The sequence below is a fragment of the Loxodonta africana genome, chromosome 11 (genome assembly GCF_030014295.1).
Source record: "Loxodonta africana isolate mLoxAfr1 chromosome 11, mLoxAfr1.hap2, whole genome shotgun sequence".
NCBI classification, from domain to species: domain Eukaryota; kingdom Metazoa; phylum Chordata; class Mammalia; order Proboscidea; family Elephantidae; genus Loxodonta; species Loxodonta africana.
In genome coordinates this window covers 23,031,386-23,057,867 of record NC_087352.1, presented here as the reverse complement: position 1 = coordinate 23,057,867, position 26,482 = coordinate 23,031,386, and the positions used below count along the sequence as shown (strand labels likewise).

At 41.7% G+C, this 26,482-nt stretch overlaps 1 protein-coding gene across 7 annotated transcripts; it reads left to right on the top strand.

Annotated features, from left to right (window-relative positions):
- Positions 1-4,889: 4,889 nt before the first annotated feature.
- LOC104845571 (T cell-interacting, activating receptor on myeloid cells 1) lies at positions 4,890-26,087 on the top strand. Of its 7 annotated transcripts, XM_023543483.2 has the most exons (12): positions 4,903-5,058; positions 6,686-6,882; positions 7,330-7,365; positions 7,501-7,803; positions 8,089-8,385; positions 19,339-19,389; positions 19,945-19,992; positions 21,147-21,242; positions 21,347-21,374; positions 21,773-21,822; positions 22,630-22,667; positions 25,158-26,087. In XM_023543483.2, the coding sequence occupies exons 2-12, from the start codon at positions 6,732-6,734 to the stop codon at positions 25,299-25,301; spliced, it is 1,242 nt and encodes a 413-aa protein (XP_023399251.1). In that variant the 5' UTR covers positions 4,903-5,058; positions 6,686-6,731; the 3' UTR covers positions 25,302-26,087. The 7 variants fall into 7 exon arrangements, with proteins under 7 accessions (XP_023399254.1, XP_023399255.1, XP_064150303.1 ...); XM_023543486.2 differs by lacking the exon at positions 6,686-6,882 and having other exon boundaries at positions 4,890-5,058; XM_064294233.1 differs by lacking the exon at positions 19,339-19,389 and having other exon boundaries at positions 4,901-5,058.
- Positions 26,088-26,482: the final 395 nt, after the last annotated feature.

Here is a 26,482-nt window from a genome sequence, read left to right as displayed (position 1 = left end):
TATGATCCTTGGCTGGCAGTTTTTCTCTTTCAGTGCTCTGTATATGTCGTCCCATTCCCTTCTTGCCTGCATGGTTTCTGCTGAGTAGTCTGAGCTTATTCTTATTGATTTTCCCTTGAAGGTGACCTTTCTTTTCTCCCTGGCTGATTTTAAAATTTTCTCTTTTTCTTTGGTTGTGGCAAGTTTGATGATAATATGTCTTGGTGTATTTCTTTTTGGATCAATCTTAAATGGGGTTCAACAAGCATCTTGGATAGATATCCTTTCGTCTCTCATGCTGTCAGGGAAGTTTTCTGTCAGGAGATCTTCAACTATTTTCTCTGTGTTTTCTGTCCTCCCTCCCTGTTCTGGGACTCCAATCACACGCAAGTTATCCTTCTTGATAGAGTCGCACATGATTCTTAGGGTTTCTTCATTTTTTTTAATTCTTTTACCTGTTTTTTTTTTTCAGCTATGTTGGTGTTAATTCCCTGGTCCTCCAGATTTCCCAGTCTGCATTCTAATTGCTCGAGTCTGCTCCTCTGACTTCCTATTGCGTTGTCTAATTCTGTAATTTTGTTGTTAATCTTTTGGATTACTACATGCTGTCTCTCTATGGATTCTTGCAACTTATTAATTTTTCCACTATGTTCTTGAATAATCTTTCTGAGTTCTTCAACTGTTTTATCAGTGTGTTCCTTGGCTTTTTCTGCAGTTTGCCTTATTTCGTTTCTGAGGTCATCCCTGATGTCTTGAAGCATTCTGTAAATTAGTTTTTTATATTCTGTATCTGATAATTCCAGGATTGTATCTTCTTTTGGGAAAGATTTTGATTCTTTTGTTTGGGGGGTTGTAGAAGCTGTCATGGTCTGCTTCTTTATGTGGTTTGATATGGACTGCTGTCTCCGAGCCATCACCGGGATACTTGTTTTTCCAGAAAATCCACTGACTGGGACACTGGCTCCAGGCTTCGAAAACAGTCGCTGCTTCCCCATATTTGTTGGTTTTCCATCTCTAAATCTGTGTTTGTTGTTCAGGGTTTGTAGATTGTTATGTATGTGATCGATTCACTTGTTTTTCCAAGTCTTTGTTGCAAGAGGGATTCGAGATAGCGTCTACCTAGTCCGCCATCTTGGCCCCGCCTTTATTAACCCTTTTTTAAAAAACAAAAAAAAACCTTTGCCATCAAGTCAATTCCAACTCATGGCGACCCCATGTGTTTCAGAGTAGAACTGTGCTCCACAGGGCTTTCATGGCAGCAACCTTTTGGAAATGGATCTCCAAACCTTTCTTCCAAGGTGTCCCTGGGTGGTTTTGAACCACCAACCTTTCAATGAGTAGATGAGCACTTAACTATTTGTGCCACCAATGGATTCTTAACACTCTTTAGGAAGAAAAAAGAAGTAAGATCAGATACGAGTTTTCCTTTTAAGAATAAAAGCTTGTTTCTCATCAGCAAAGTGCTTGCTGGCTATATTTGAAACCTCAAAGGAACTCTCTTTTCTTTAAATTGTCTTCATTAACACGGAAGTCACAGACATTCAAGGAGATGAAGGTGATGATTCAGCTAGCGCTAACAGGCTAGCTTGTTTACTTTCCTGTGGCATTCACCAAGTCAATTTATTTATTCTTTCAGAGATGTGGGAAATACATTTTAGGGAAGTATGTCATAAAATGACAGCTGTTGTAAGCATTTAGTTGATTGAAAAACTACTGGCTAATAAAAACAATTTGACAGTGAGCTTACTTTGCTTTCTTCAAAGTCATTTGTATTAATTTATTAAAACCCTTAATTGCTGTTGTTGAGTGCCGTCGAGTTGGCTCTGACTCATAATGACCCTGTGTATAATAGAACAAAATATTGCCTGGTCCTGTGCCATCCTCACAATTATTGCTGTGCTTGAGCCCATTGTTGCAGCCACTGTGTCAGTCCATCTGGTTGAGAGTCTTCTTTTTTTGCTGCTCCTGTACTTTACCAAGCATGATGTCCTTCTACAGGAATTGGTCCCTCCTGATAACATGCCCAAAGTATGTGAGATGAAGTCTCCCCATCCCTGCAAGCATTCTGGCTGTACCTCTTCCAAGACAAATTTGTTCATTCTTCTGGTGGTCCATGGAGCCCTGATGGCAAAGTGGTTAAGAGTTCAGCTGCTAACCAAAAGGTTTGCAGTTTGAATCCAGCTCCTTGGAAATCCTATGGGGCAGTTCTACCCTGTCCTATAGGGTTACTATGAGTTGGAATCCTGTCCTATAGGGTTGTTTTGAGTCAGAATGGACTCAACAGCAGTGGGTTGGTTGTTGGTTGGCAGTCCATGGTATATTGCATATTCTTCACCAGCATCACAATTAGAATGTGTCAAGTCAGTCTTCTTATTTTATTGTCCAGCTTTCACATGCATATGAGGTGATTGAAAATACAAAGTGCTTTTTATTCAAATTTATTAAGACCTCTACTTGAGAATATGTATGAAAGGAGTATCACATTCTTCTCTTTCGACTTCCCCCCCCAAAAAAAATTAGGTGATTTTGCATTGCTTTTCTTGGAGCCACAATCCAGTGCAATGCTTTTCATTCTTTTATCCTTTTCTTCCACAGAGTCCTTTGGGTTATGCTCTAGGGCAATTATCCTGACATTGTCCAAGGTGTGGAAACCCTGGTGGCGTACTGGTTAAGTGCTACGGCTGCTAACCAAAGGGTCGGCAGTTTGAATCCGCCAGGCGCTCCTTGGAAACTCTATGGGGCAGTTCTACTCTGTCCTATAGGGTCGCTATGAGTCAGAATCAACTTGATGGCACTGGGTTTGTTTTTTTTTTTTTTTTGGTCCAAGGTGTAAACACACATTTCTACTGAAGTAAACCAAACCCAGCCTGTTGCCATCAAGTGGATTCCAACGCATAGTGACCCTATAGGACAGAGTAGAACTGCCCCACAGGTTTTCCAAAGAGTGGCTGGTGGATTCCAACTGCCGACCTTTCGGTTAGCAGCCAAACGCTTAACAATTGCACCACCAGGGCTCTTTTCTACTTGAGTAAAAACCAGCTCTTTTTTATTGAGGACTTTCTTAGTTACTAGTGCTGCTGTAACAAAAATAATACAAGTGGGTGGCTTTAACAAACAGAAATTTATTTTCTCATAGTTCAGAAGGCTAGAAGTCCGAATTCAGGACACTGGCTCTAGGGGAAGTGTTTCTCTCTCTCTGTCAGCATTAGGGGGAGGTCCTCATTTCTTGCTTCCTTGGCAATCTTCATGTGGTGTGACATCTATCTCCTCCCATTTCTGCTTGCTAACTTGTTTAATCTCTTTTATATCTCAAAAGAGGTCGACTTAAGACACACCTTGCATAAATACCATCTCATTAACATAACAAAGAAAATTCATTCTAAAAAGGGATTACAACCACTTCATGGGTTAGGATTTACAACATGTATTTTTGGTGAAACAATTCAGTCTATAACAAGGACCTCCTGTATACTGGGCACAGTTGAGTGTTGTAGGAAATAATAGATATGAACTTCACATTCTTGGTTTGAGTTCTTCTTTTTCTTTAAAATAAATTGTCTTAAAACTATAGATAACACAACATTTGGGTTCAAATTCTCGAGCATCAAATTGCTTAGTGTTTGTGGCAACCCAAACTCTCCCTCCGTCATCTTCCTTTTCCGTTTTTATTCCCATCTCCCTACATCTCAACTTTTTCTCTCCTCTTCCTGTTTCCCTTTTTCCTCTGACGTGTTCTTCCTCTTTCCCCTCCTACCCTTTCCTTTCCCGCTCCCCTTTCTTTCTCTGCCATTATTATTCCTTTCTTGTTTTCTCCCGTTTTATGTCTATCTCTCCTTCTTCAAGCCCAGCTTGAAGCTTCAGGCTCATTTTCTTTTTTACTTTCTTACATTGTTCCTCTTCTCACTTCCTTATTTCTATTCTCTCTCAATGTTTCATACAACCTTTTAATTGTTTTATTGTGGCACGTATATATATGTGTGTATGCATATACTATATATAAACATTTGACAATTCAACAATTTTTATATGTATAATTCTGTGACATTGATTACGTTCATCATGTTGTGGAACCATCACCACTATCCGTTTCCAAATTATTCCATCACCATTAACAAAAACTCAATGCCTCCTGAGTAGTGACTCCCCCTTTCTGCCTATCTCCACCCCTAGTAACCACTAATAACTTTCGTCTGTATACATTTGCCTATTCTAGCTATTTCATATAAGCGGGGTCATATACTATTTGTCCTTCTGTGACTGGCTTGTTTCACTTAGTTTAATGTTTTCATGGTTCAGCCATGTTGTAGCATTTATCAGGTATACCCTCAAAAGAACTGAAAACATGAAGGCAAACAGGAACTTGTGCACCAGTGGTCTTGCAGCTCTATTTACAATAGGCAAAAGGTGGAAACAACCTAAATGTCCATTAGCAGATGAATGAATAAACAAAATGTGGTCTATCCATACAATGGAATATTGTTTTTGTTGGTAGTTGCTGTCTAGTTGGCTTTGACTCCCTCCTTGGTGCCCCTAAAACTTGTTTTCTCTTTGTTATTAGCTGAACCCAGCTACAGCCCTCAAATGTCCCTTAGGGCATACCCCAGAAGTGATATACATCACTTTTGGTCACATCCTATTGACCAAAGCTTTGTTTGTGAGAGGGAACTGCAGTCGTTACTGTGGGTTTCCATGGGTCTTGCTATAACCTTTCATTATACTAGAAGGGGACAACGAGTATTGGAATTCCTTGAGCAATTTCTTGCATATTTTGTTCTGATTCATCTATATGCCTTTGCAATTAGAGATCTGAAGTCTGTGTTAGATGAGGATTCTGTGAGTTAAGCCTGTGGGAGGTGGCTTGGGAGGGTGTTGCAATAACTTGTTATCATTTCCTGATTTTGACCCTGAGAAACTGTGGGTGCATAAGTGTAGAGAATTAAAACCCTGGAGCAAGACTGTTACTGCACTTCCTGGAGCCGGCAGGTTGTTTTGAGTAACACACACGGTAAGACTGAAGCAACATTGTTGGAGGAGACCGAATGGGCTGCCATGATCCATTTTTGTTCCTGCTCTGCTTTGGTAAGTCTTGGGGGATAATAGGATCATTATGGGTGGCGGTGGGTTGGGATATGTGGCAGCAAGAGGTGGAGAAGGCTGTGGGTTAGGTAATGGGTAAACCAAAACAAAAATGAAACCCATTGCCATCGAGTCTATTCTGACTCAAAGAGACCCTATAGAACAAAGTAAAACTGCCCTGTAGGGTTTCCTATCCTGTAAATCTTAATGAAGCAGGTTTCCCGGTCTTTCTCCCGTGGAGCAGTAGGTGAGTTTGAGCTGCCAGCCTTTCAGTTCGCAGCTGAGCACTTAATTACTGCACCACCAGTGCTCCTTATGTAATGGGTAGGATAAACAAATAAAAGAAACTCCAATTTCCTGAATACATATTATGTGAGAGGAATATGTTGGGTGCTTTACACGTGTTTTTCAAAGTTCAGTCATACTTAAAAATCCCAACCACGTTTTGCCATGTGAATGTGACAGCTGTATTCTTTTTTTTTTTTTTTAATGTTATTTTTCTTCATATTGACTCAGGTTTTTATTACCTTTTAATACTACACTCCATTTAAAAAACAGTTCTCTACTTACATGAAATACCTAGAATAAGCAAGTGTATAGAGACCAAGGTTTATTAGTGATTACCAGGGGCAGAAGGGAGAGGGAAAGGGGAACTCATTGTTTAGGAACACCGATGTGTCCCCGAAGGGAGCTTAGGGGCTTTTGTTAAGGGTGACGGAAAAATTTGGAAATGGCTAATGGTGATGGTTGAACAGCATGATGAACATAATGTCATTGAATTGTACACGTAAAAAAATGGCAAATGTTTTGTTACATACGTATTGACCACAATTTAAAAAATAGGAAAAATAGACCTATAAAACACCTCTATAAATGAAAAACTGATATCACTCTTGAAAAATAGAGGATTATTAGAGCATATTGTTGTTGTTAGTTACCATCTAGTCAATTTCAACTCATAGTGACCATAAAAAAAAAAAAAACCGTTGCTGTCGAGCTGATTCTGACTCATAGTGACCCTATAGGAGAGAGTAGAACGGCCCCTTATGGTTTTCAAGGAGCACCTGGTGGATTCAAAATATATGTATATATAGAAATTTATACCAGGGAAATGGCTCATGCAATTGTGGGGGCTGGCAAGTCTCAAATCCGTGGGTTAGAGGACAGGCTGGTGACCTCCACTGGTGCATGTGGTTTCAGGGGCTGATGATCCAAAATCTATAGGTCAGGTGACAGGCTGGAGGTCCCTGCTGGCTTACGTCCCAGGAACTATAGTCAGAAGCCAAGAAGATTGCAATATTGGAATGAGAGTGAGCTTTGCCAGAACATTCATTTGTATCATGGATGTAGGCCACGCCCAGTGGAGAAAGATGTGGTAATCTGCTCCTGTAAAGATTACAGGTCTTGGAAATCCTATGGGGCAGTTCTAGCCTATCCTATAGGATCGATATGAGTTAGAACCAACTCCATGACAATGGTTTTGGTTATTATTGTTATCACCATCATCATCATCATCTTGATGAAGCTCTTGAGATTTCTCCTGGAGGCCACCCCTCACACCATCAGTGTCACATCAGCCTTTTCATCTCATTCTGTCTTGGAAAGTCTATGAAAGAACTGTTCTCTGCAGACTCATATCCTGTAACTTCACAAATGAGATTCAGACATGAGATGAGATGTTCTGTAAACTACTGGATCTGAAAAGTGGGGGATGTCCACCACCGCTCACTGAGGACTCACCCAGGGGCCCCGTCTGGTTTGTTTTCTTCCTTTTTGACTCCTCACACTCCTGCAGAACAGTGGTTCTCAACCCCCAAGGGACATTTGGTAAGATCTGGGGTCCCTGTGGGGCACAGTTTATGTGCTTACTGCTAACTGAAAGATTAGTGGTTCAAGTCCACCCAGAGTGCCTTGGAAGAGAGCCCTGCAGATCTACTTCTGAAAATCAGCCATTGAAAACCTTATGGAACTCAGTTCTTCTCTGACACATATGGAGTTGTATGAATCAGAGTTGACTCAACAGCAATGGCTTTTGTTGTTGTTGAGATATTTTTGTTGTCACTACTGGCTGGGAGAAGTAGCTACTGTTATGTAGTAGGTAGAGGCCAAGGATGCTGCTAAAATTTCTACAATGCACCAAACCTGTTGCCACTGAGAGCACATAACAACAGCTTTCTTTGAAGAGACTCTGAGGCCATGTCCCAGGGATCAGGACAGGGAGATGACATGGGCTACAGGCAGGGAGTGTATCACTCATGGACAATTCTTTTATAGGTCTGTGTCTTAGCCAAAGAGACTTGAAAAGATATGGTGAGTATTTCTTCAGGTAGATGCCTGCCTTGATCCTTCGCCCTAAATTCCTCCCTTTTCCTTCCCTTTCCTTATATGGGCTTCTGGAGCAAGGTGAGTGGTCAAATCCAGCCCTGGACTCTGTTTCCCTTCCAGGGCCACTTCCCAAGCCCAAACTCAGTGCCTGGCCCAGCTCGGTGGTCCCTCCTAAGAGCAATGTGACTCTGAGATGCTGGACTGCTACCAGGGCAGTACACTTTGCTCTCAAAAAGGGAAAAACTACTCTGGATTTTCCCTACAGAGTAGGATTACAGAGTAATCCTACAGAGAGCCTGGCTGAATTCCATCTCACTGAGCTACAAACAGGTGGCAGTGGGGAGTACACCTGTGAATACTACAGGATTCTGTCCCCCTACACAGCTTCACAGCCCAGTGATGTTCTCCTACTTCTGGTTACAGGTGAGGAGGTGCTCTGCAATGACAGGGGATGAGGGAGGAATCAGGGGAGGAGAGGGAGACAAGGGTTTACGTCTCCAGTGTAGTGAGGTGTGGGTGATGGTGAAGAGAGACAGGAACAGAATTTGAATCTTGGTTTTATCCAGGGCTGGTTGGGAAGGAATACTCTGTCCTGGAATCAGTGGAGGGTGAGATTAGGAATCTTTAATTTACCCCCACTCTGTGAGAACCAGGGTGATGGACGACCTGAGCTTTCTCCCATTACCTCTCAGCTTCCTTCTTTTACAGGAGATTTACCTAAACCTTCCCTCCGAGCCTACCCAACCCGTAATGTGGCTGAAAGAAAAGAGGTGACTCTGCAGTGCCAGAAGCCAGGTGATGTTATATCATATGTAACGTTTGCTCTACTGAAGGAAGGAACCCCAGCGCCCATACAGTACTGGAGGCCATCTGGGGACACGGCAGAGTTCTCCCTTAAGAATGTAGCAGTGAAGGACACTGGGAACTACAGCTGTGTCTACTACCAGACAAGGGGTCCTTTCTGGGCCTCACACCCCAGTGATAGCCTTGAGATCTGGGTGACAGGTAAGGTTTTCTTGATTTTTTTCTTTCGAGTTTTTTATTTTTTCTTTAATCAGAGTGTCAATTCTTCTTTGGCCTTCCTTTCTCATTGTTCAGCTTTTATGTGCATATGAGGCAATTGAAAATACCATGGCATGGGTCAGGTGCACCTTAGTCCTCAAAGTGATGTCATTGCTTTTTAACACTGGCTGCAGTGTCACGCAAAAAACAGAAGCCAAAAAATCCAGCTCCACTGAGGCTGGATGAACACACAAAACTATTGCCCTGAGATCATCTTTAAACCTTAAACCTCAAACCAAAACATTTCTTGGAAGTCTGCTTTGAACCAAACAACAGTTTAGCCTAATTAGTAAATCACATCTATTTTGAGCATTGTGCTCTCTCAAGGATTTACGTGTATCGGGTCAAATTGACAACAGCATCTTGAAAGATGAGATGAGAAGCTTAGGGGCAGTGATTTACGTTAATGACGGTGGAATGATTTGAGAAAGGATAGCGAGAACTGTCACACAGCATGCAGGACGTAAACAATGTCACTGAATTGTAACTGTAGAATTTGTTGCAGTGGTGTATTCTTTGCTGTGTATAGTTTCACAAAAAAAAATTTTTTTTAATTTAATTAACAAATTAAGCTCCATCCAGGGTGACAGGAATGTTGGGTAGGAGGAAGTAAAGTTCCCAAAGGAAGGAGGGGTGCTAGTCTCTGGCAAAGGGAAGGTATGTTCAGCAAACAGAGGTGTCTGATACAGAGCTGCAGACCATGAGATACTGATGTGGGTATGGAGATCACGGGGATCCAGTAAAGAAGAATTTTTCTTTCCACCCCATGCTGAGGTCATGAAGCCCAGGGGTAAGGCAGGGCATTTGTGTGCCTAGGGACATCTTTCCTATAGCTATGATCGGTTCTCCACCACCCATCTATCAGCTTGTTGCACTGTGTTGGCTTGTGTGTTGCTGTGATTGCTGGAAGCTATGCCACCAGTATAGGGTCACTCTCAGTGGAGCACTCAGATTAAGCAATTAGGGAAAAAGTTCTGGTCAACTACTTATGAAAATTAACCAATGAAAAGCTCATGGATCATAACAGGCTACTGTCTGCTGTAGTGTGAGAAGATGAGTCCCCTAGGTTGGAAGGCACTCAAAATACACAGTGGCTCCAATAATGGACTCGAGCATACCACAATCTTGAAGATAGTGCAGGACCGGGTGATGTTTTGTTCTGTTATATGTAAGGTTGTCATGAGTCAGAGTTGACTCGATGGCAACTAACCACAACAATGACCAATTCACTCCAATACTAGAAAATTGAGCTTTCTAGCTCAATGCAAAGGCTGTTCATTGTCCTTTCCAGGGACAAGATAACTGGGATGAAAGAGAACATTCAACAGCTGTAACCATTTGAACAGAGAATGAGCACCTGTCACTGGAGGTGTTGTAGCAGAAGGCAGATAACCCCATTTTCTGGAATGTTGTAAAGGAACTCTTGTTTCAAAAATAATTATAACTGTTGGGATTTTAGTTGGGCCCCAAGTCTTAATTTCCTATGGCTGCCATAACAAAATACCATAAAGTGGGTGGTTTTAAACTTTTCGTTATTATATTTTTTTCTCCTTAATTTTTTTTTTTTTTTTTTTGGATGGCGTATGTTTTCAGTATTGGAATGCATGCTTACTATTTTAGTGTGTTTAATTTTTTGGCTGGTGATATGGATTTTGAGAAATATGATCTGGTAATACAAGCCACCAATGAGGCTAGTGGCACTCTGGTGCCACTGATCTGTGTATGACAATATACCAAAGAGAGCTAGAAAACTAACTTATTGCAGGTGCTTTTCCATTAGATTACATGAGAAACCTCTGGTTTTCCAGATGTGACACAGAAAAACCAAAACAAACCCATCAGGGCTCTCTAACTATCACACAAGAAAGCCATAATTATGCTTGCAAGTCTTATCTCACAGAAATAAAGGAAAAAAAGGGCAAAGGTTTACAAAGCTAACACATCCAGGAACTATCATCTACAAGAATGCTCAACCTACACAACGGTGAAGCTCCAACTTTGATCTGCTGAGCTTCACACATTTCAAAAGGGACCCACCTTGGTGCTAAATGCATTAGAGCCAGAATAACTCCTTGCCTGAGGTCCCGAGGCATAAGACGTGGCTGGCATACCATTTGTGCCAATAGTAACAAAAGAGTTTAAAGAACAGAAATTTACTGTCTCACAGTTTTGGGGGCTAGAAGACTGAGATCAGAAGACTGGGGGCAGGTCTATGCTCTCTGTCTTCACAGAGGCAAGGTGGACGGCAATAATCCTGACAAAAGAAAAGTAACTGACCATCATCTCATCCCTTATTTTCCTTAGACCATTGGTTCTCAGCTAGGGGTAATTTTGCCAGCCGGCAGCATTTGGCAATGTTGGTATCACAACAAAGGTGGGTGCTCCTAGCACCTAATGGGTAGAGACTGGGATGCTGCTAAACATCCTACAATGTACAAGTCAGCTCCCTTCTCCCAACCAAGAATTATCCAGCTTTGTACATCAATAACGCTGAGGCTGACAAATGCTACTGTTACGTATTGAATTGTGTCCTCCCAAAATTTGTGTAAAAATCCTAACCCCTATACCTGTAGATGTCAGGAGCCCTGGTGGCACGATGGTTAAGCACTCGGCTGCTAACCGAAAGGTTGGTGGTTTGAACCCACCAGCTGCTCCAAAGGAGAAGGTTGTAGCAGCCTGCTTCCGTAAAGATTACAGCCCAGGAAACCCTATGGGGCAGCTCTACTCAGTCACATGGGATCACTATGAATCAGAAGCTCTGGCACCTAACAAGAACAAAAACCCAACCAAACCCACCACCATCGAGCAGATTCCAACTCATAGCTACCCTATAGGACAGAGTAGAACTGCCCCATAGAGTTTCCAAGGAGTGCCTGGCAGATTCAAACTGCTGACCTTTTGGTTAGCAGCTGTAGCACTTAATCACTATGCCATCAGGGTTTCCAACAAGGACATAACTGGATATAATCCTGTATGGGAATAGGGTTTTCTTTGCTATGTTAATGATGTCATGTCAGTGTAGGGTATGTCCTAAACCTCATCATTCTGAGTTATAAGGAGCAGCATAGGCAGAGACAAGCAAAGATAGATACTACATGAAGATCACCAAGGAACTGAGGAACGCTAGGGCTACAGAGAGAGGACAGAGACAGAGCCTTCCTCTATAGGTGGTGCCCTGAATTTGGCCTTTTAGCTCTGGGAGGAAATACATTTCTATTCTTTAAAGCCACCCATTTGTGGTATTTCTGCTACAGCAGCAGTAGGAAAGTAAGACACCTACTGTAGACCCACAATCTATTTTCCAGTTAGACACCAGAGTTCTCCCCAGGGGCTTGAAAGGCGGAGACCATTGTTAGCCGCCATCGGATTGGTTCCAACTCATCTGTTAAAACAAAACAAACACATTTGCCCTGTCCTGATCTCTCTGTGCAATGAGGACTAAAAAAAAAAAGACGAGAAAGAATGAACTCTGTGATGTCAGCTTTCGTTTTCTATTTCTCCCATTTCCACAAAAGATGTGCTTGCTTCTCTAAACTCACCATCTGCTTGACCGTGGGGAGTCTCTGGGTAGTACAAACGGTTAACATGCTCAGGTGTTAGCCAAAATGTTGGAGGCTCGAGTCCAACCCAAGGCACTTCGGAATAAAGGCCTGACCTATGTAGTTCTGAAAAAGCAGCCATTGATAACCTTAGGGAGCAAAATTCTACTGTGACACACAGGGGGTTGCTATGAGTCAGAGTCAACTCAAGAACAACTGGTTTTTTTTGCAAGAATGAAGATGATGCATGTGAGTATGCATTCAATACTTGCTAGTTTGTGTTATGACTATTACATCCCTGGAAGCACTACAGAAAAATGGCCAAGATACTCCCTTTTTTCTGCAAACCGTGCTGTCTTAGTTTCCTAGTGCTGCTGTAACAAAAATACCACAAATGCATGGTGTTAAAGAAGAGAAATTTCTTTTCTCACAGTTTAGGATGCTGTTGTTGCTTTTAGGTGCTACTGAGTTGGTTCCAACTCATAGCAACCCTATGCACAACAGAATGAAACCGGTGTCATGCCATCCTTATGATCGTTGTTATGCTTGAGCACATTGCTGCAGCCACTGTGTCAGTCTATCTCATTGAGAATCTTCCTCTCTTTTGATGACGCGCTACTTTATTGAGCGTGATGTCTTTCTAGAGAGACTGATCCCTCTGATAACATGTCCAAAGTATGTGAGACGTACTCTTGCCATCCTTGCTTCTAAGGAGCATTCTGGGTGTATTTCTTCCAAGACAGATTCATTCGTTCTTCTGGCAGTCCATGGTATATTCAATATTCTTCACCAACACCACAATTCAAAATTCTTCTTTGGTCTTCCTTATTCATTGCCCAGCTTTTGCATGTATATGACGTAACTGAAAACACCATGGCTTGGGTCAGGCACACCTTAGTCTTCAAAGTGACATCTTTGCTTTTCAACACTTTTAAGAGGTCTTTTGCAGCAGATTTGCCCGATGTGATGTGTCTTTTGATTTCTTGACTGCTGCTTCCATGGGTGTTGATTGTGGATCCAAGTAAAATGAAATCCTTGACAACTTCAGTCTTTTCTCCACTTATCATGATGTTGCTTATTGGTCCAGTTGTGAGGATTTTTGTTTTCTTTATGTCGAGATCTAATTCATACCGAAGGCTGTAGTCGTTGATCTTTACCAGTAAGTGCTTCAAGACCTCTTCACTTTCAGCAAGCAAGGCTATGTCATCTGCATAACACAGGTCGTTAATGAATCCTCCTCTAATTCTGATGCGCTGTTCTTCTTCATATAGTCCAGTTTCTCAGATTATTTGCTCAGCATACAGATTGAATAGGTGTGCTGAAAGGATACAACTCTGACACACACCTTCCTTGACTTTAAACCCCTTATTCTGTTCGAACAACTACCTCTTGATCTATGTACAGGTTCCTCATGAGTACAATTAAGTGTTCTGGAATTCCCATTCTTTGAAATGTTATCCAAAATTTGTTATAATCTACACAGTCGAATGCCTTTGCATAGTCAATAAAACACAGGTAAACATCTTTCTGGTACTCTGCTTTCAGCCAGGACCCATCTGACATCAGCTATGATATCGCTGGTTACACCTCCTCTTCTGAATCTGGCTTGAATTTTTGGCAGTTCCCTTGTCTATATACTGCTACAGCTGTTTTTGAATGATCTTCAGAAAAATTTTACTTGCGTTTGATATTAATGATATTGTTTGGTAATTTTCACATTCTTTTGGATCACTTTCCTTTGAAATAGGCATAAATATGGATCTCTTCCAGTCTTTTGGCCAGGTAGCTCTCTTCCAAATTTCTTGGTGCAAATGAGTGGGCGCTTCCAGCACTGCATCCATTTGTTGAAACATCTCAGCTGATATTGTGTCAGTTCCTGGAGCCTTGTTTTTTGTCAATGCCTTCGGTGCAGGTTGGACCTCTTCCTTCAGTACCTTCGGTTCCTGATCATATGCTACCTCCTGAAATGGTGAAAATCGACCAGTCCTTTCTGGTACAGTTACCCTGAGAATTCCTTCCATCTTCTTTTGATGCTCCCTGTGTCGTTTAATTTTTTCCCCATAGAATCCTTCAATATTGCAACTCGAGGCTTGAATTTTTCTTTGGTTCTTTCAGCTTGAGAAATGCTGAGGGCGTTCTTCCCTTTTAGTTTTCTACCTCCAGGTCTTTTCACATGTCATTATAATACATCACTTTCTCTTTTCGAGCCACTCTTTGATATCTTCTGTTCAGCTCTTTTACTTCATCACTTCTTCCTTTCACTTTAGATACTTGACATTCAAGAGCAAGTTTCAGAGTGCTTTCTGACATCAGTTTTGGTCTTTTCTTTCTTTCTTGTCTTTTAAATGACCTCTTGCTTTCTTTGTGTATGATATCGTTAATGTCATTCCATAATTTGCCTGGTCTTTAGTTATTTCTGTTCAATGCATCAAATCTATTCTTGAGATGGCCTCTAAATTCAGGTGTGATATACTCAAGCCCCCACGTGTCTGTCAGTTAGTCGTACTGGGGGGGCCTGTGTGTTGCTGTGATGCTGGAAGCTATGCCACTGGTATTCAGATACCAGGAGGGTCACCCATGGAGGACAGGTTTCAGCTGAGTTTCCAGACTAAGACAGACTAGGAAGAAGGACCCAGCAGTCTGCTTCTGAAAAGCATTAGCCAGTGAAAACCTTATGAATAGCAGCGGAACATGGTCTGATATAGTGCTGGAAGATGAGCCCCTCAGGTTGGAAGGCACTCAAAAGATGACTGGGGAAGAGCTGCCTCCTCAAAGTAGAGTCGACCTCAGTGATGTGGATGGAGTAAAGCTTTCGGGACCTTCATTTGCTGATGTGGCACGACTCAAAATGAGAAGAAACAGCTGCAAACATCCATTAATAATCAGAACCTGGAATGTACAAAGTATGAATGTAGGAAAATTGGAAATCATCAAAAATGAAACGGAACACATAAACATCGATATCCTAGGCATTAGAGAGCTGAAATGGACTGGTATTGGCCATTTTGAATCATATAGTCTACTATGCTGGGAATGACAACTCGAAGAAGAATGGTGTTGTAGTCATTGTCAAAAAGAACGTTTCAAGATCTATCCTGAAGTACAACACTGTCAGTGATAGGATAATATTCATATGCCTACAAAGACCAGTTAATACGACTATTATTCAAATTTATGCACCAACCACTAGGGCCAAAGATGAAGAAATAGAAGATTTTTATCAGCTGCTACAGTCTGAAATTGATCGAACATGTAATCAAGATGCATTGATAATTACTGGTGATTGGAATGTAAAAGTTGGAAATAAAGAAGAAGGATCAGTAGTTGGAAAATTTGGCCTTGGTGATAGAAACAATGCCAGAGATCGAATGATAGAATTTTGCAAGACCAACAACTTCTTCATTGCAAATACCTTCTTTCACCAACATAAATGGCAACTATACACATGGACCTCGCCAGATGGAACACACAGAAATCAAATTGACTACATCTGTGGAAAGAGATGACGGAAACGCTCAATATCATCAGTCAGAACAAGGCCGGGGGCCGACTGTCGAACAGACCGTCAATTGCTCATATGCAAGTTCAAGTTGAAACTGAAGAAAATCAGAGCAAGTCCATGAGAGCCAAAATATGACTTTGAGTATATCCCACCTGAATTTAGAGACCATCTCAAGAATAGATTTGACCCATTGGACACTAGTGACCGAACACCAGATGAGTTCTGGAATGACATCAAGGACATCATCCATGAAGAAAGCAAGAGGTCACTGAAAAGACAGGAAAGAAAGAAAAGACCAAGACGGATGTCAGAGGAGGCTCTGAAACTTGCTTTTGAGCATCGAGCAGCTAAAGCAAAAGGAAGAATTGGTGAAGTAAAAGAACTGAACAGAAGACTTCAAAGGGGCCTCTTGAGAAGACAAAGTAAAGCATTATAATGATATGTGCAAAGAGCTGGAGATTGGAAACCAAAAGGGAAGAATACACTTGGCGTTTCTCAAGCTGAAAGAACTGAAGAAAAAATCCAAGCCTTGAGTTGCAATAGTAAAGGATTCCATGGAGAAAATATTAAATGATGCAGGAAGCATCAAAAGAAGATGGAATGAATACACAGAATCATTATACCAAAAAGAATTAGTCGATATTCAACCATTTCAAGAGGTGGCATATGATCAGGAACTGATGGTACTGAAGGAAGAAGTCCAAGCTGCTCTGAAGGCATTGGTGAAAAACAAGGCTCCAGGAATTGATGGAATATCAAATGAGATGTTTCAACAAACAGATGCAGCACTGGAGGTGCTCACCCGTCTATGCCAAGAAATATGGAAGGCAGCTTCCTGGCCATCTGACTGGAAGAGATCCATATTTATGCCTATTCCCAAGAAAGGTGATCCAACCGAATGTGGAAATTATAGAACAATATCATTAATATCACACGCAAGCAAAATTTTGCTGAAGATCATTCAAAAACAGCTGCAGCAATATATTGACAGGGAACTACCAGAAATTCAGGCCGGTTTCAGAAGAGGATGTGGAACTAGGAATATCATTGCTGATGTCAGATGGATCCTGGCTGAAAGCAGAGAATACCAGAAGGATGTTTACCTGTGTTTTATTGACTATGCAAAGGCATTTGACTGTGTGGATCATAACAAACTATGGGGAACACTGCAAAGAATGGGAATTCCAGAACACTTAATTGTGCTCATGAGGAACGTTTCCATAGATCAAGAGGCAGTTGTTGGGACAGAACAAGGGGATACTGATTGGTTTAAAGTCAGGAAAGATGTGCGTCAGGGTGGTATTTTTTCACCATACCTGTTTAATCTGTATGCTGAACAAATAATAGGAGAAGCTGGACTATATGAAGAAGAACTGGGCATCAGGATTGGAGGAAGACTCATTAACAACCTGCGTTATGCAGATGACACAACCTTGCTTCCTGAAAGTGAAGAGGACTTGAAGCACTTACTAATGAAGATCAAAGACCACAGCCTTCAGTATGGATTCCACCTCAACATGAAGAAAACAAAAATCCTCACAACTGGACCAACGAGCAACATCATGATAAACGGAGAAAAGATTGAAGTTGTCAAGGATTTCATTTAACTTGGATCCACAATCAACACCCATGGAAGCAGCAGTCAAGAAATCAAAAGACGCATTGCATTGGGCAAATCTGCTGCAAAGGACCTCTTTAAAATGTTGAAGAGCAAAGATGTCACCCTGAAGACTAACGTGCGCCTGACCCAAGCCATGGTATTTTCAATCACATCATATGCATGTGAAAGCTGGACAATGAATAAGGAAGACGGAAGAAGAGTTGACGCCTTTGAATTGTGGTGTTGGTGAAGAGTATTGAATATACCATGGACTGCCAAAAGAACGAACAAATCTGTCTTGGAAGATGTGTGGCCAGAATGCTCCTTAGAGGCAAGGATGGCGAGACTGCGTCTTACATACTTTGGACATGTTGTCAGGAAGGATCAGTCCCTGGAGAAGGACATCATGCTTGGCAGAGTACAGGGACAGCGGAAAAGAGGAAGACCCTCAACGAGGTGCATTGACACAGTGGCTGCAACAATGAGTTCAAGCATAACAACAAATGTAAGGATGGTGCGGGACCAGGCAGTGTTTTGTTCTGTTGTGCGTAAGGTCGCTATGAGTCGGAACCGACTCGACGGCACCTAACAAACAACATACTCAAGGTCATACTCTGGCTCTTGGGTACTTGTTCTAATTTTCTCCAACTTCAACTTGAGGTTGCATAAGAGCAATTGATGATGGTCTGTTCCACAGTCGGCCCCTGGCCTTGATGACATTGAGCTTTTCCATCATTTCTTTCCACCTATGTAGTTGATTTGATTCCTGTGTATTCCATCTGGCGAGGTTCAAGTGCATAGTTGCCATTGATCTTGTCAAAAAAAGGTATTTGCATTGAAGTCGTTGTTCTTGCAAAATTCTATCATGAGATTTCTAGCATCATTTCTGTCACCAAGGTTGTATTTTCCAACTACCAATCCTTCTTCTTTGCTTCCAACTTTTCCATTCCAATCACCGGTAATTAACAATGCATCCTGATTGCATGTTTGATCAATTTTAGATTGCAGAAGTTGGTAAAAATCTTCAGTTTCTTCATCTTTGGCCTTAGTGGTTGTTGGATAAATTTGAATAAAAGTCATATTAGCTGGTCTTCCTTGCAGGCATATGGATATTATTCTGTCACTGATAGTGTTGTACTTCAAGATAGATCTTGAAATGTTCTTTTTGATGATGAATGCGTCGCCATTCCTCTGCAGGTTGTCATTTCCAGCATAGTTTTTAGACCATATGATTGTCTGATTCAAAATGGCCAATACCAGTCCATTTCAGCTCACTAACACCTGGGATAACAATGTCTATGTGTTCCATTTCGTTTTTGATGATTTCCGATTTTCCTAGATTCATACTTTGTACATTCCCACGTTCTGGTTATTAATAAATGTTTGCAGCTGCTTCTTCTCATTTTGAGTCATGCCATATCAACAAATGAAGGTCCCAAAAGCTTGACTCCATTCATGTCATTAAAGCCAACTCTACTTTGAGAAGGCAGCTCTTCCCCAGTCGTATTTTGAGTGCCTTCCAACCTGAGGGGCTCATCTTCCAGCACTATATCAGACCATGTTCCACTGCTATTCATAAGGTTTTCACTGGCTAATTCTTTTAGAAGTAGACTGCCGGGTCCTTCTTCCCAGCCTGTCTTAGCCTGGAAGCTCATCTGAAACCTGTCCACCATGTTTGACACTCCTGGTATTTGAATATCAGTGGCATAGCTTTGAGCATCACAGCAACATGCAAGCCCCAAAAGTGTGACAAACTGATGGACGTGGCGGGGGGGGTGCGGGTTAGGAGGCTAGAAATCCAAATTCCGGGCGCCAGCTCTAGTGGAAGGCTTTCTCTTTCTGTCAGCTCTGGGGGAAGGTCCTTGTCTCTTTCATCTTCTGTCCCTTGCTCAATTTCTTGGCAATCTTTACATGGCATCTATCTTCCCCTGTTTGTGGTCGATTCTGTGTTTAATCTGTTCTTCATATAGCTCAAAAGTGATTAGGTTTAGGATAAACCCTACACTGATATGGCCTCATTAACATAAAGAAAATCTTATTCCCAAACAGGATTACATCTGCAAGGATGGGAGTTAGGATTCTAACACATGATTTTGGGGGGCACATTTCAATCCATTTCACATGGTCATAATTAAGAGAATTTGTCTGTGCACCCTATACTGGAGTCTTGGGACCATTGAGTGGGACCAGAAATTTTTTTTTGGTGCTCTTGTGTCTTTTCTCTGTGTCCCATGTTATTTCATTTTGCTCCCTAGATGGAATTCAAAGTAAAAAAACCACTCCTCCAGAAACCAGTAAGAAAATTGGTAAGAATTTCCTTTTTTGGCGAAATTTTAAAAAACACTGTAAAGTAAAAATAAAATAACAGACCTTCATGCACCCATCGCTTAGATTTATACAGCAAACCTGTGAAAGCCAGAACCTGTGTAAGGAGGAAAACTGTCAGAGAAGGAAAACTCAAGTATTTTCCACTAACCCGGCAATAGAAAAGTTGTAAGACTGTACTCTGTCAAAGGCAGAAAACTTTCGGGCAAAACAAAGCAGTCCTGGCGAGTTCTGGTTCTCACTGTGGTTCTTAACATTTAGTCATTTTTGCTCCAAGTGGTTTCCTTTCTGCAAATAAAGGTAAAATGAAAAGTCTTCTTTTCTTCCCATTTTTTTTGGAGGGGGGAGGTCTCTCCTCAGTAGAACCTTTTATATTGAACTTGGTATTTATCATTTTTGTGCATATTTGTATACTTTCACTGTATAGGTATGCTTTTGTGAACAATATACAGAGTTTTAAAAATTATATGTAAGTAGTATAACGTGATGGTTGCTTTGCAACTTAATTTTTTTTGTTCAACAATTCTGTCTTCTAGATGAAACTGAAGGAACAAGGTCTCCTCAAACAGCAGGAATGGAACTAGGTAAATAAAATAGAACTTCTCAAGACCTGTTGTTGTTGGGTGCTGTCAAGTCAATTCCGACTCATAGCAACCCGATGTGACAAAGCAGAACTGCCCCCATAGGGTTTCCAATCTTTACTGGAGTAGATTGCTAGGTCTTTCTCCTACAGAGCCTCCAGGTGAATTAGAACCACTAACCTTTCAGTTAGCAGCTCAGTGCTAATCATTGTGCCACCAGGGCTCTTTTTCCCAAGACATAGGGTTGTTCGAACATGGGATGAGGCATCCTTGTGGAAGAGCGAGCTCCCCATCTCTAGGAAAGTTCCCAAGGACGTATGGATTTTGGTGATGCCTGAAGATTATGGTTAAAAGCAAGGCCTTTAGAGGTGGGTAGGGCCATGGTGGTGCAGTAGTTAAGCACTTGGCTGCTAACTGAATGGTCAATGGCTTGAACCTACCAGCTGCTCCCTGGGAGAAAGATGTGGCAATCTGCTTTTGTAAAGATTATAGCCTGAGAAAACCTATGGTGCAGTTCTACTCTGTCCTATAAGGTTGCTATGAGTCAGAATCAACTTGATAGCAATGGGTTTTTTGGGTTTAGGGTTGGTTAGAGTCCTAAGGCAGTGTTAGTTCAGTGGTAGAATTCTCACCTTCCACGTGGGACCTGGGTTGGATTCTGGGTCATGTATCTCCACTCATATGTTAGTGGAGGCTTGTGTGTTGCTCTGATGCTGAACAGGTTTCAGTGGAGATTCCATACTAAGACCAGGAAGAAAGGCCTGGTGGTCTACTTCCAATAATCAGCCAATGAAAACCCCATAAATCACATCTGTCCAATCCACAACCAATCATGGGGATGGTGCAGGACCAGGCAACATTCTGTTTCCTTGTGCATGGGGTCACCATGACTAGGGGCTGACTTGACAGCAGCCAACAAAAACAGGGGTAGAGTCAGAGCTCTGCCTACTCATTAGCCTTGTGACTTTGGAAATCTTACTTCAGAGCTCTTAATCTCATCTTCCTCCTCTGTAAAACTATTTTATCTTTCTGCCAGGATACTTGTAAGTGATGAGAAAACTGTAGCGAGGAATCTAGCACATAATAGGAACTTAAGCAGTGGTAGCCATATTCCATATTTAAGCCTTAGAACATGTCTCGTGTTCTCCTTCCACCAGGGACAAATGGAATCATCCTTATTGTCGTCTTCTCGTTATTCTTCCTCCTCCTCCTCCTCCTCTCAGCCTTCTTCATGTACAAATACACTCGGCCTGGTGAGTACAAGGAAGCAAGTGCTAACATTTTGGGGGAAATGCGAGAAATAGAAGATAGAGGCTAATGTCAAGGGGTTAATCCTTTCTCCTTTTTTTCTCCTCAGGGACGTCTCCTACCAAGACAACTAAAAGGTAGAGCTACTCAGAGAAGCCCATCAGCCTGTACTTAACTCTTCCTCCATAATTTCCTTGACTACCAATGACCTTTTATTTTACCTCAACATTTCATATGCCCCAGACCAGTGGCCACCTCAGGTTTCTATCTTGGTTCCATATATTTTTTTAATCATCCTGCACTTCCCACTCAATATCCTTTCCTTGGATTCTTTCCTTACAGACCACATTACCCCAAGCCACTTCCTCCTCCTCGGTTCTCAAGACTTTCCTGGGACTCTGAATTACATGGAGACCTGAGGGTGGGGCATTCAAGCTGGGAGTAGGTGGAGAGGGACTTTGGTTTACAGAGACTTATCCTGTCATCTGTCTCGATTTTGCTCTCTAATGGCTTTTTCCTCCAATGCTTCACTTAGTTTCTGTCTCAGCTCACGCTCTTCCAAGGAACCTGAAGAAGTGGTGACAGGTAAGTAAACTGGGGAAGAAAGTGGTGGGGTTACATATGCATATATGTTTGTATGATATGCATATATGTTTGTATGTGTTGTGTATATTTTTGTGTGTATGGTGAGTGTGCATATGACTGTATGCATGTATGCATGTATTTGGTGTGTGCACATACATGTGTGTTTGTGTTTATGCATATATGTGCCTATAAATGCATGCATGTAGTTTGAGTATGTACATACATGCATGTATATAGTGTTCACTAACATTGTGTACACATGTTTAAGTGTATATTATATGTGTGCACATGTGTGCATATGTGTTTGTGTATGACACACATGTGTGTAGGTATGTGTACATGTGTACATGAATGATGAATATACATTGAGTGGGTGCATGTATATATGTATACGTGGGTGTGTATGTGTGCATGTATGTGCATGTGTGTATGCATGTATGTGTGTGTATGTTGTTGTGGGTGTGTGGATGGTGATTGTGCATTGAATGGGTGCATATGTGTATGTATGTGTGCATGTTTGTGCACATGTATGTATGTGTGTGCATGCATGTGTGTAGGTATATGTAGGCATGCGTATGTGGATGGTGGGTGTGCATTGAATGGATGCATGTATGTGTACGTGGGGTTGCAAGTGTGTCTGTGTGTGTGTACATGTGTAGACATATGTTAGTGCATGTGTGTTAGTGCATGTGTGTATATGGTGAGTGTGCATGTATGTGGGGGGTGTGTGTGTGTGTGTGTATGTGTGGACCTACCTGACCCCTGGAGCCCAGGGATGAAGCAATGACAGAATCTCTTCCCTCCTAGATGCGTCAGTAGCTATGAAGAGTTGCTCGCCTGTCTTGGTGAGTTTCCTCTTTGGTAATTCCCCTTCAGTCCCTTCCTCATTCCCCTTCTAGTTTTTCCAGTGGTTTGGGCCTCTGCTTTCATCCATCCTCAAACCCTCCTCTACATTTCAGAACATGGTCTGAACTCTTCTATGCCATTTTCTGGCCATGGGACCTTCAGCTCATGACTTCTCCTTTCTGAGTACATTTTCCCATCTATGACCCTCCTTATAGAATTAATGGTTAATGGGATAGTTCAATGACCTGGAGTCCTTGGGTGGTGTAAACAGTTAATGTATTTGGCTGCTAACTGAAAGATTGGAGGTTTGAGTCCACCCAGAGGTGCCTCAGAAGAAAGGCCTGCTGATCTACTTCCAAAAAACCAGCTACTGAAAGCCCTATGAAGCATGGTTCTACTCTGGTACACGTGGGGTCGCCATGAGTCAGGGTTGACTCAATGGCAACTGGTTTGGTTCCTTAGTGCTGTTGTAACACAAATACCACAAGTGGGTGGCTTTAAAGAACAGAAATGTGTTTTCTCACAGTTCTGGAGGCTAAAAGTTCACATCAGGGTCTCCATCATGTCAGTTCCCTCCTCGTCGGCAGCCCCAGGTGTTCCTTGGTACTTTGGCAATCCTCACATGGCATCTGTCTTCCCCCGTGTGTGTGTCTGTGTGTCCATTTTACTTTTTTTAATTGTTATTATTAGGTTTTATTTGTTCCTCTGTAATTTTATTTACTTATTTTTCATTAAATACAATTAATATTTATTGTATTTAAGGTGAAAGCTTACACAGCAGTTTAGGTTTCCATTTCACAATTTCTACACAAATTATTCAGTGATATTGGTTACATTTTTCCCAGTGTGTCGTCAGTCACATTCATTCCGGTCTGGTTGTGCCATTTCCGGTACTCTAGTTTCCTCTCACCTTCTCATCTGTGCTTTAGAGTGATTTTTGACCATTTGGTCTCCTATAGCTGATTTTTCCTAAAGGAGCTCATTACTTATGGGTGATATTCTTTATTTTATGAGCCAATCTGTTATTTAGCTAAAAGGTGACCTCAAGGGATAATTCTGGTTCAGGGTTTAAAGAGTATCTCAGAGTGATAGTCTCAAGCAGTCCTCTAGTCTCAACCAGTCAAGTAAGTCTGGACTCTTTAAGATTTTGAGCTCCGTTCCACATTTCTCTCCTGTTTATCAGGATTCATCTATTGTGGCTGTTATGGATTGAATTATGTCCCCCTAAAACATGTGTTGTAAATCCTAAACTCTATGCCTGTGGTTATAACCCCATTTGGGAATAGGTTGTTTTTGTTATGTTAATGAGGCATGATTAGTGTAGGGTGTGTCTTGAGTCAATCTTTTTTTTGTACTTTAGATAAAGATTTACAGAACAAACTAGTTTTTCATTAAGCAGTTAATACACATTGTTTTGTGACATTGGTTGCCAACCCCACAACATGCAACACTCTCCCCTTCTGGACCTTGGGTTCCCCATTACCAGCATTCCTGTCCCCTCCTGCCTTCCCATCCTTGCCCATGGGCTGATGTGCCCATTTAGTCTCGTTTTGTTTTATGAACCTGTCTAATCTTTGGCTGAAGGGTAAACCTCAGAAGTGTTGAGTCAATCCCTTTTGATAAGAGATTAAACAAGCAAACAGAGGAGAGATGGGTTAACATAGGTGCCAGGGCACACTGAGAGCTCCAAGGAATCAGGAAGCAATGACCTTCTTCCAGAGTCGACAGAGAGAGAGAGCCTTCCCTAGAGCCAGCACTCTGAATTAGGACTTCTAGCCTCCTAAACTGTGAGAAAATAAATTTTTGTTAGTGAAAACCATTCACTTGTGGTATTTCTGTTACAGCAGCACCAGATAACTAAGACAGTGGCCCTGATCAGAATGGTTGGTAGTGGTAGCCAGACACCATATTCCGTTCTACTCTTTTTATAACTCAGAAGTGATTAGGTTTAGGACCCACCTTACTCAGGTATGATTTAATTAATGTAACAAAGAAAACTCTATTTCCAAACAGGATTACATCTACAGGTATAGCAGGTAGGATTCCAACACATATTTTGGAGGACACAATTCAACCTTAACAGTCCGGAATACCAAGAGGTGGGCGTGATTGGGGCCCACCTTAGAAGGGTGCCTACCTTGTAAGGTTGTTACAATGACTGTTAAATCTTCACAGTCAAATATTCCTCCCTGGGAGTCACTGGACAGCACAAACATTTAAGTGTTAGATGACTAGCCAAAAAGTTGGCAGTTTGAACACACCCAGAGGCACCTCAGAAGAAAGGCCTTGCAATCTGCTTCCAAAAGGTCACAGCCTTGAAAACCCTATGGAGCAGTTCTAGTGTGAGACACGTGGGGTCGCCATGAGTTGGAATCGACTCGATGGCAACTAACGACAACAATATCATATAAATCTTAGTAAATGTTCACATATGGATATACCAAACACTCCTCATTGAACCTGATCCTTTTCTCCTCTCTTAACTTCAGGCTGATGTATCCCAGGACCCAAATGCTGAAGAACCCCAGGGAGTGACTTACGCTGAGCTAGATATCAGAGCCCTAAGACAGGGCCCTTCAGACCTTACAAGGCAGCCTCTTGAGACCTGTGTGTACTCGTCTGTGAAGACATAATCAGGAGAAGATCTAAAGCCCAGGAAGGAAGAACTTCCAGCAAGGCAATGAGGGATGGAGCAAAAGCCCCTTGGGGACTAGGCATATAGGGGTCCCTTTCCTCAGATCTCCAGTGAAGACTTGTTTATTTTCTAAAGAGAGATCTCATTTGCATCGAGTAGAATGTACAAATCTTAAGTGCACAGCTCAGTGATTTTTACATACATATCTCACTAACCTAAAGGTTGGCTGTTCAAATCCAATTGTGCTACAGAAGAATGGCCTGGTGACCAGCTTCTGTAAAGATTACAGCCAAGAAAACTGAATGGGGCAAGTCTCCTTTGTAAAACATGGGGTCTCCATGAGTTGGAATCGACTCCATGGCAACAGGATTTTTTTTTTTAATCCCTTAGTATAGGAATCCCTGGGTAGTGCAAATGGTTAATGGGCTTGGTGCTGCCATCCGAAAGGCTGGAGATTTGGGTCCACTCAGAGTTGCCTCAGAAGAAAGGCCTGGTAACCTACTTCCATAAAATCCGCCATTGAAATCCCATAGCTCTACTCTGACACATAGGGGGTCACCATTATTTGGAACTGACTTGACAGCAACTGGTTTATCCCTTAGTGTAACCACCACCAGATCAAAAGTATAGAACATTTCCAATACTCTACAGGTTCCCTTGTGACCCTCTCTGGCCAATTGCTATGTTCCTTGAGATAATTATTTTTCTTGACTTTTATCACTGTGGGCGAGTTTTGTGTGTTCTTGAACTTCCTATGAGCAGAATTAAACAGTATGAACTCTTTTGTGTCTGGCTTCTTTTACTCAACATGTTGTCCCTGAGATTTACCTATGATGTTGCATGTATCAGCATTTGGCTCTTTTTCATTGCTGAGTATTTTTCCATTGATGATTTCACCACAATTTGTCCATCCTCTCATTTGGGTTGTTTCTGGTATTGGGTTTTTATGAATAAAACTGCCACAAAATTCTTATACATATACAAGCACTCTTATACACACACAAGCATTCTTATATGCACATAAACACTTTTATAGACATACAAGCATTCTTATATGCACGCAAACATCCTATATGCACATGATTTAGGCTGGGTTCTCGAGAGAAGCAAAACCAGTGAAGCACCTATCTATCAGCTATGTATATATTTATCTTATCATCTATGTATATACGTTGTTGT